This window comes from Pollicipes pollicipes, unplaced genomic scaffold (genome assembly GCF_011947565.3).
Source record: "Pollicipes pollicipes isolate AB1234 unplaced genomic scaffold, Ppol_2.1 Scaffold_2555;HRSCAF=2994_pilon_pilon_pilon, whole genome shotgun sequence".
Taxonomy (NCBI): domain Eukaryota; kingdom Metazoa; phylum Arthropoda; class Thecostraca; order Pollicipedomorpha; family Pollicipedidae; genus Pollicipes; species Pollicipes pollicipes.
Window position 1 is genome coordinate 16,020,521 of NW_023596136.1, and position 10,768 is coordinate 16,031,288.

General features: G+C 49.2%; 1 protein-coding gene across 1 annotated transcript; it reads right to left on the bottom strand.

Moving 5' to 3' along the window:
* Positions 1-5,047: 5,047 nt before the first annotated feature.
* On the bottom strand, positions 5,048-9,956 carry LOC119102382 (uncharacterized). Its single transcript, XM_037225755.1, has 2 exons — positions 9,605-9,956; positions 5,048-8,962 (listed from the first exon to the last, which is right to left on the bottom strand). The coding sequence occupies exon 2, from the start codon at positions 8,462-8,464 to the stop codon at positions 7,109-7,111; it is 1,356 nt and encodes a 451-aa protein (XP_037081650.1). The 5' UTR covers positions 8,465-8,962; positions 9,605-9,956; the 3' UTR covers positions 5,048-7,108.
* Between the last annotated feature and the right edge of the window lie 812 nt (positions 9,957-10,768).

Sequence of the window (10,768 nt, forward strand, 5' to 3'; positions counted from 1 at the left end):
TCGCCCTACCGCGCGTAGGCGGTGCGGTCAGAATCCGGGTCATCTGGCCATGCGCGTAAGAATGGGCGTCATGGTATGTCCATGTCCATGTATGTCCCACGGGTGTCATGGTAACCAATCATGTTGGGTATTGCGACATACGAAAGCGACTTCAAAATTGACTTTAGTGCCTCACCTTCGTGTATTCGCTTTCTCCTGTCCACGTTCTACGCTGCGCCACGTCCTGTGGCGGCCAAGCACCGTTGCCGCCCTTTTATATCGCGAGGGCTGTGATGGGTATAGGTAGCGCCACCATACCTCATTTCGTGGGTCCAATACCAAAGTACGCACGCATGAAGTATGTAAGCATTGTATGCAAGCAAATATAGGTAAGGTAGAAATATCACACGGCAGAAGAACATATGCTTTCCATTTCCGAATCCAAATGTGGTAGGGTTATCTGCGCCAGGGTATTCAATGTCTCAACAGCTTTCGTAAATTCTTGCATGACATCTTGAGGGAAAGCGTCTTTGCCATGCCCCGGGGTACGCGTGCCAGCAGTGCCAGCTGCGATGTCATCAATACTGTCGTCTGGTACGTTAGCGCTTGGTGTATCAAGCATCGTGGGGCTGAGATCAGTGAAATGACTAGCAATTTCTGTCCATTCTCCTCTTACAACCGACGAATGAATGCCGTCCCCTGCCTGACGCGCGGTTGGCACAGGAGATTGTGAAAGAACATCACCTGTGTTACCAGAACCGGCACATGAGACGTCTACTTCAATGACAGACGAGTCAACCATTACATACATGGCACTAGGCGATGTTACTGGTGTATTTTCACCAGTGGCAACTGTGATACTTTCATCAACCCCTTGAAAAGACGTGCTCTGTTGGGGAAACGTTGGGCGTGGAGAAATTGATGCACATCTCATGTCATGAGCAGCTTTTTCAATGAGATAGCTAGCCACATATCGTGTTTTTTAGCGACAATGTCATATTCCGCCCTATGCTTACATTTCATGTGGCGGGGCAAATTCTTGGCTATGACCCTAACGTTACACGCGTAGCATTTGAGTGCGACTATCCTCTTGTGCGATGGATAACTCGATCGAGGTTTAGGGATTTCCGCAAAGCAACGTCTGTCCCAGCTGTTCAAGCAAATGTCGATGGTATAATATCATCCAATACCTAAACAACACCCTTACAAGTGCTTGCAGCACGGACTCCTCACCAGGTGGACGAGACGCACTGAAAAAGACATCAGTAATTAACGATGCATCTCTTTCATGCTGACCTATTAACTTTGCACTGACCTGAGTATGACTAGTCATACGCAATGTCGCACCCTGGGGCAAAGCACAACATTCAAGACAATATCAGCACGTGCCGATTACAAACATATCACCACGCTGGACCACATGTCACTGAACGACTTCGTCATTTCAATACCCTTCATAGTATAATTGTGACACCTACTGTGACACCTATTTGACGTAATGTACAGAAGTTCGTGTCACAAGGCAATTGGCGCAAAACTTAGTAGCAGCACAAAGAGCACATGTCATGTACACATAATTGTCGAGGGATCACAGAGCACTCTACTGTCAATGCGGGCGGCGACATAGTCACGCTGGGGATATTGCGACACAAATGACAATGAGATTTACAGACGCAACGCCGTAATCAATCCCACGCATATCAATACGCTCTCGAAGAAAAAACCAAGACCAAGGTGAGACGTGAAAAATAACCGACCGTGCATTACCATGATAAAATTGCCGAGATTCCGGGTGAAACGAAGCCAAATAGAGATGTCAGCAAAATCAGATGTAATGCCAGGTCGATCAGGCGGACCAAGTTGTGCTGGGCCAATGAGTCTATACAACGCAGAGCAAAAATATATTAACGCTTTTGTTTCATTGAATGGAAACCCCGCTTGCCTCTCCTTGGTCAACTGCCAGCTGGCTTTTCGATAGGGGGGACGGGGAGGCGGACCGCGCACCCGCTTCCGACCACAGATCCGGCAGTTGGGGACGGTGATGTCCGGTTCAACTCCATTGTCGAGGGATTAGGGCGTGATATGTGGAGTTCCTCCCGGTAGTGTCACCAATGTTTTAGTCTCGGCGTTGGCATTTCAGCTTCGAGTATGAGGCAGTGCTCAGATTGAAATGCCTGCCAACCTCTTACCCCCACTAGATTTCGGAAAAAATGCCAGATTTAACTAATTTCATTCTGACACCAGCAAGATAATTCCCGTTGTTGGCTTGGTTTCTGGGGCACCTTTACTGTTTGGGGTTTCACCTCATAGTCAGGCTAACGCTCGCCCTCACAGGGGGAGGAGGGTTTCCCCTGGGTTTTCTGAGGGTATCTCTCCGGCGTACTGTGAGATCGCATTCATATTCTCGGTAGACTATGGTGGTTTTATTATGCGTATTTTGACATACCAATGTTCTTCTTGCCTTTCCAAGCAGTGACATTTTTTAGGAATGTAGCACGCCGATTCACGCCCGGCGCTGGCAGCAGGCGGCAACTCACGTATTCGTCGATCGCACGCGGCGGCCCGACACCGTTACATCAACGGAGCTCAGCCCCATGAACATATGCTTAAAATGCATAAAACTGTATGTTAACTGCACTGCATCCAGTGTTATACAAAATGCATGTGTACATTTCGTGTCGTTGCATGAACTGGCTTCATAAATGTGGGCAGACACAGTTGGAAAAGTGAGCTTTTCGGGGAAATTTGACCTTTGACTGGGCATAGTGAGATCAATCATTGACCTAACAACAAATAAGTGATTACCAATCTCTAAAACTCGTTGAGAACAATCCGCTTGAGTTCAGTTCCGCGAGACTCTTTCCTTCTTAGCTTGGAAAAGGCAGGGGATCGTATTGACTCCATGCCCTCTACAACGTCCACTACCACCATCAGCCGGCGTTATGGAACAGCGTGAATCAGGGCCAGGCTTCATGACATAGGTATGTGAATCAATGCCTGGATCTCCGTTCCACTAGTCTGATAACTTACCTAACCAGCATACGACAGGGCGCTGACCATTTGAGTGACAAACACTCAAACACATCAAACACTCTCCATGTGGTTGACCCAGTAAGGGCTGCCAGCCAAAGGTTCGGCGCTGCTTAACTTTTGTATATTGGTTCGACGTTTAAGTTAGTCAGAGCCAACGAGCTGCTCTTGGGAGCACTTATTCGTGAACAAATAAACCAGGCATGTATGCAAAATAGGCAACTAAGCATTTTCCCCATGCTGCCATGTTGTCGGGGATAGGCCGACGAAACATTCTCGATCAACTAACAACTTATCGGGCGCGTGAGGCCAAAGACAACAATGTAAGCAGGGCCTCCATGCCCATAGTGTCCGCCGACACTGCTAACTTTACGGATCGAGGAGACCGGACTTTGGACTGTCAGAACAAAATTCATCTCGTCGAGGGGGAGGGGTAGCCAGTCAAAGTGGCCCTCATTAAACAGGAACTTTGCCTCCAGTACGTGGGAGATGTGACTCGCGGGATGGGGCGAAGTTAATTGGGAATGCGACGAATGATTGTAGCATATGGTGACTGTGGGATGAATGAGCAGAACAGAATACGAATCAGTAAATGATAAGGGCCGATAGGAACAACGAGAGCTCAGCAGAGAGAAGAGATGGGCTATTAACTCCGGCTCAAATCAAGTAATGTTTAAGCGAAAGGCAAACTAGCGGAGAGTAGGCGGCATTCTCTGTTGGCCGTAACGTAACCCAAGTCGTGTCGGGCGGGTACAGCAGGGACCACTCAACAGACTTCTTCCAGTATCACTTCCCTAGCTCAACCTCCACCCGGAGCAGTGACGTGACCTTACCTAAATGTCTCAAGGAATTGCTCATCCTCACACATGCACAGCGCGGGTACAGCTCATTGCTCATCTCACACGTTCTGAGCGCGGAGTACAGTGGTTCTTTGCAGGACAGCCAGGTTGCATGAACATATGGGGACATTACTGGCCCACAATGAAAAAGGTCATGAAGAAACAAAATAAACACCACCACCGACTTCGCAAATTGCAAATGGTCCAGAAACCAAATTAATAATAGTTGCAAATGTTGCAGAATATTGCAGCCTTTCATAATGCAAAATAAACATCAATGGACCCTGTGATTATCGCAAACACTCAAGGAAAAATGAATCCAATCAATGGTGAAATTTTGCAATTGCTTGAAAACTACAGGACGTTGCAACACCGTCTGGTGGTTAATAAAAGGAGATATATCCCTAGTACCGCCTCCATTGTTCACACAACGCACGGAAGCTTCCATAAAGATGATTTGAGAAATCACTGCAAAGGGTTGCTACATGTTGCAAAAACGCTTAACGACTGTACAAAGCCAAATAGCGCCCTGGAATCACATCCAGCCTACTCGTTAGTATAAGCCCTCCGAGATAAAACCATGCATAGCTGCAGTACTGCAAAAATGTCGCACATTGCAGGCAGCACACCACGTTGCAACACTACAGTGGTACGTGATATTTGGCAAACATCCATTGTTATGCTTTACATCAACTTATGTGATGATATAGTTATACGTGATGTAACTTTGTACAACTGAGGCTGCTGCACTCGCACAATTAATGCAATACAGACTAATCCAACCGGGATTAGAGCATACGAATCGTAGATGATTGAGCACTTGTCGATATTTCATGACAAGCCTTATTGCGACCCCATCCCTGGTGATGCCCAAATTCATAATGATATATAATTGATTTCTCAGTTATAAAAAATTTGGTACCGTGATTATGAATCTTGAAACGTGAGTCTTGCACAAAGAGAATAAAACGGATCCAGGAATCCAGGGAGGTAGCTAAAAAACAATACAACAGATTTATGGATTAAAATTGAATGCAGGCACGCACGCACGCACGCACGCACGCACGCACGCACGCACGCACGCACGCACGCACGCGCGCGCGCGCGCGCGCACGCACACACACACACACACACACACACACACACACACACACACACACACACACACACACACACACACACACACACACACACACACACACACACACACACACACACACACCTGTTTGTAAGCCCTCCCAAGTGGGGACCGCGCTGGACTACTACCGAGTGGGGACCACTTACACACCTTAAACATGAGCTAGCGTTACGAAATTAACATCTTAGTGCTGCTGAACACCCGAAGAGTGCGATGGTAAGCATTTCGTAGGTCTAGCAATAAGGGATCAATATCCGTAGGATGCTGCGAAGCGGGGACCAGCTAACATGACGTCAAAGGTGCGTCATATGCCTTACACTTATCAAGCTAGGGACCGGTCTCCGCATTGTAAGGTGTATCTAAACTGCCTTCATTGATGACATGGAAAGAAAGGGAATTTGGGTGATAACGTCGGTTCAGTCACGTTGGCGAACCAACTGATAGAGAAATGGAACTTGGTTGCCGATGGTTTGCCTGCACATCCTTTGTGTTGGAAGGAGCCGTGATATTTATGTTGATGTGTTATATTATTTCATATTTGTATTATATTGTATTTCATTGTTATATACACACTATATTGCATTATATAATGCTATATTTGCATTTTATTGTAATATGTTATGTGATGCTCCTATTATGTTGCTATATTTGTATTATATTGTACTATATTATGTTATATTTGACGCATGGCAAGAGCTACACGCAACTTTTCGGTTTGCAAGAGATGATTTTCACTTCTTATGCCTACTCTTATGCTACATGTTATGCCTTGTTCTTGGTTGTCATTACAGTCCAAAATTATGTCTCTTCGTCTGTGTTCGAAATTTTTTCCAACAAGTTGACGCCAAAACTTCGTCAAGACAGGACGCATAACATTGTGTGCGAATTAAAAGTTGCGAAACTATGTGGTATTACATCACATTTAGGTGGTTGACTTCAAAGCATGAATAATGCGTAAAATGAGAACAGTACAAAAATCTGAACCTCCTTGCATTTTCCAACAATCCGAGTTCTTCCGCTGATGTATTTTCATTACCCCTGTCTTCGGTACCTGGCCGGTACCTGTCTGACCAGCCCACGGCATAGATGAAGAGCAATCACAATAGCAAATTACTGCTTTGGTTAGAGTGTCAGGCGACGCCATATGACCTCAGCAGGTGAGTGCGTCGTAAAGCCCCAATGAAGACGATGACGACAACCACGATCAATCGATAGTCCTGATCGACGATGATCGACGAGTCCAGATCGACGACGATCTGGGGCAGGTCAGGGCAGTCAGCTATGCGGGTCACAAAATCGGTTTCAAACTTCTTGACATAGGTCATTCACTGCACTCTGTAAGGCAATGTTGAGGTCTCCCGACGGGGGCTTTCTGCTATTCATTTTTGTTTTTTGTGTTATTTCCATATGGGGAGGGCAGGACGACCCAGCAAATCCATCAGTTCCGATAACGGTCCACCACAAACACTCTTTTGCAAAATATTCCTTAGTTTGTTTGCAAACGGGTCAAACAACCACACCGCAAAGTAGGGTTTGCAACATAACACAACAGAGGATCTAACGTCCGGAGCCTCTCGAGCTTGCAGATAAAAGAACATTGCCACCGCAAGGCAGCGATTGCACACAACGCAGCAGGGGATCTAGATATGGAGCACTCCAAGCTTTCAGCTGAAACTACATTTCCATGGCACGCTTGTGCTTCTGGATCATATTGTAGGCACAGAACTTAACATCCTTCCAGGAACGCCGGGACAGTGCAGACTCCTCCTTCAGTGCCGCTAGGCAGTCTGCCATTCCTGGGCACTTCAGAGAACCAATAAATGGCTTCATGCGCCTCTGTATGGCCTCCTTTTTTCTTTCAGTCCACAGCACGACCTTCCTTTTGGCTTTGGGCCTTCTTTCACTAATCCTTGGCCCCCTGGGTGGTCTGTTTTCTGCTTCAGCTTGGGGATCGGAAGCCATCTCTTTAGCGTTCTTCACCTCCATCTCCACCCCCATGTCGTCAGGGGCAATACTGCTGGCGCAGTCCTTCATGTCGACACTGGGAGCGGGACCACCTTCGACGACATCGTCACTGCTGCGAATCCGCCGATCCCTTTGTCCATCGCGAGTAGTATTTTACTCACTTTGGCAGCATGCACCGTCTTTTCGGGAAGTCTATAGAACTGCCTGTGGACCCGTATGTCATGGCCCATAAAGCGGCCACGATATCCATTTCGGTCTCGCTCAGTTGCAGCACCTGCAGCATAGTGGCCACATGCTTTCTGTACTTCGTGGCTGTGATGTTGTTGACACGTGCCCTTCGCGCGAATGTCCGCACGCAGTCGCTGCCTATGAGCGTGCTCGCATCTGGGGCTGTGCTGTTGACGAAAATGTGTGGACAGTCGAGAGGGATCCCAACGTCTTTCCTCGCTGCGATCAGCTGATCAAGCGCCCCTCGCATTGTGGCTGTCAGCATGATGGGCACATCGCCTCCTTTTTTGCCCCGAACCACTACATGTCCCAGCGAATGGCATAGCTCTCGCTCTAAGGGAGACAGGTGCTGCAGGACATCTTCATTGAGAGTTTGGTCCCTTTCAGTGTATGATCTGACCGTAAGCCTTGACGCTTCTCCCGGCCTTCGCCGGTTAAACAAAATGATGGATGCCAACGCAGCCCCCGACAATTTAACATAGTTCTTGATAGAGCGTTCCTCTTCCAACAGCCGCTGAGCCTGTACCAACTCATCCTGCACCTCCTTCGTTACACTCTGAACATCCGCATTGAGGGGAAGGTCGACGGGCTTATTCCACTTCCTTTCTTGGAGAGTGGTAAGCGCACGAGAAGACACGTGTAGCTTCCAATCTCGTTGGTAGAGCAGGAGGAAATCGTCCGCAGCCGTCCTCAGGGTGGCGTCTTCGTAGGTGATCCCGCGCGTTTTCAGTACGCCCGCGCATTCACTGAGGGCATAACCAAGCCTGAGAGCAAGCGATGGGTTATGATATTTGCCCTCCTTCACACCGGCCAGGTTCTTGACCGCGCCTGCCACCTCCATGAACTTTGCGGGGTGAATAAACATCTCTAGAGCTGATCCTGGGCTTGGTGCATTCAGCTCCAGCAGCAGTCGTCCCAGCTGCCGCATTTGTTCTCTGATGTGTGCTTGTTGATAGCGCTCGTGGCCCAGTCTTGTGTAGAGACGGGCCCCGAACTCCATCATAAGGGCATCCTGCCTGCAAGTGGACGAAATACTATCGTCTCGCATCTTCGCCATCAGGTTTTCTAAGCCAGCCGCGGCATCTCTGTGGCACGGCAGCAAGGACCTTCCCTGGGACTGGACTCGGCCCCCAGAGGCAGTTTTCCCATGGGCGTGGCACCGATGCCGAAAGAGGCTGCATCGAGAAAAGAAACCGTGATATTTCCCACATGGCAGCATATCTTTCACGTTGACATTCATATTTTGGGGGTGGACGCCTCTTGGGGACGATCGTTCCTCGCCCATCTCGGAAAACAGCAGAGTTATGTTTGAAATTGCCGTTATGAATGGTGCCTTCCAGAGTAATTCTCCTCTCCCTTGATCCTTTTGGAAAGGCGAGCGCGTCAAGTACGTCGGGTTCTTGTTTATGCTTCCGGAAAAGATGGCACGCAAATGTTGTGTGCAGGGTATCGCAATAGGGACAAACGTTCCGCTTTAGGGATGGCTTTCTTTTTTTAGGAGATTTTTCAACAGAGACACTGTGTTCGCCGGAAGCCCTACTGCTGTTCTTGGCCACTACCTGGGCCTCATCCTGGTCCTCATTCTTGTCTTTGACTTCCTCCATATCCTGGTTCTCGTCCATATCCTTGGACTTGCCCTTGTCATCGTCCTCGTCCATGTCCTCGTCCATGCCCTGGTCCTCGTCCTCATCCGTGTCCGTTGCTGGCCGTGGGTCGGGGAGGTACGTAGGATCTTCATCTTCATCGTCATCAGGAATGAGGCCAGAAGCATCATTATCATGATCTGCGGACAGAGCGATCGCCATTGGTTACCTAGTGACGAGTATTAAGCAAAAACGAAAACAAAAAACCAGTACGTCGGAAGAGGGATCGTTCGGGTTACCCAACGATGCGCTACAGTGCCAGACCTATCGGAGTTGCGATTCTTAAACCGAGGGGACCGAGACACAATGCGCCGGTGGTCAGAGGCGAACCAGGGTACTTTTGGCCCCGAAGCCAACGCCTTAGCCAACTAACCCACATGGCCAAGTGGCTGTGTAACCAAGGGAACATCGATTCATGGGGCGTCGGTCTACTGACCCCGCTCGGTGCTAGGGTACGGGCAAGTGCGTGGTTGGCCACAGTTACTCTGTGATGCCTACTACATGGGATCACGTTGGTGCGTGTGTCCAATTCAGGGCCGTCGACCACCTGCTGTTCACCTGGTAAATACACCCGCGCCCCAAGTTTGCGCATCAAACTCCCAGCGGGATGTGCAACAATCGCCGGGTGCATCCACGTCCGTCCGTGGAGCCTTGGTGCCTCCACGCACCATCCCATATCACGAACGGAGCGCGGCGACGAGGTCATATCGCGGCCACCAGCAGCCCACCATGGGGTATGGCGGTCCCATAGAGCACCTCAGTGCTGCGCAACGATTACTTACAGCCCTTGGTGCTTTCGGCGCCGCGTGGGGTTGCGCGCGCGCGCGCCTCGTCCATGTTCGTTGCTGGCTGTGGGCCGGGCACGAACGTCGAATCCTCATCATCGTCTTCTGCGAATAGACCAATGGTGGTTGGCTACCTGATGACCATTATTCAGGAAAAAATATAACAAAAAATCGTTGGCAGGCAGGACGTTCGGATTATTTAACAATGCACTAAAGTGCCGGACCTATCGGAGTAACGATTCTCATGCCGACGGGACCGAGACACAATGTGCTACTGGCCAGAAACAAAAAAGAGAAAACATGGGACATTGTGAGTTTGAGGCTTACTTATGTCACCGCGACCAGCCTGGCCGACAACAGATTCTAACATCAGCGTATTTGTCACGATGGCAATTGAAGAGAAAATTTGGCGCAGAAGCCATGTGATATTTAAGCGAGGTCAGGCCTGAGGCTCGGCGGGAGCCATTTAGCGATCTAACTACAGCTGGCGGTAGGGGGAGCGAATGGGTGCCCCGGCTGCGCCTCACCGCGGCCCGTGCGATGGGGAGATGGCTTAAGGACTTTCAAATTCGAAAACTTATATATGGTAATGCGTATGGCCGGTGTCGGCCATGCATGTAAATGCCCATGGCCATTCGCACGGCCATAACAGCTGTTGCTGTTGTGGGTCGACTGGCAGGCAACTACGTGCGTGACGCGCGACAACTGTCGACAACGGTCGACGCGTGACAACTGCGTCGCGCCGGAGAAGCACCAAGATGTGCTGTTTGTCTGGAGCCACTCAGCTCCAGATAAAAACAAAATCAGAAGCTAGCATCCCTATTGGCTTTGGACGCCGCTGTGGCCATAGATATCGGAACAATCGGACAAGCGAACGAACAATCGAAGGAAACCACCCACCGCGCACGGCGGACATACGCTGACACATTAACGGAATGTACATCATACGTGTCAGCGCAACACCATTCAAAGGTGTGTACCATTGCGCTCAGAATTAAACAAGAGAATACGTCTGTTTAAGCGTTGCTTCGCCTCATAGCTGGATTTCCGAAACACGGTCATTCAGTTACTTCAATTATCCGGCAAAATTGACCTTCAACCTAGCCTAGTGAGGTCAGTTCTTGACTTCGGAACAAAGGGCTGAAAAATCGCGAGACCACA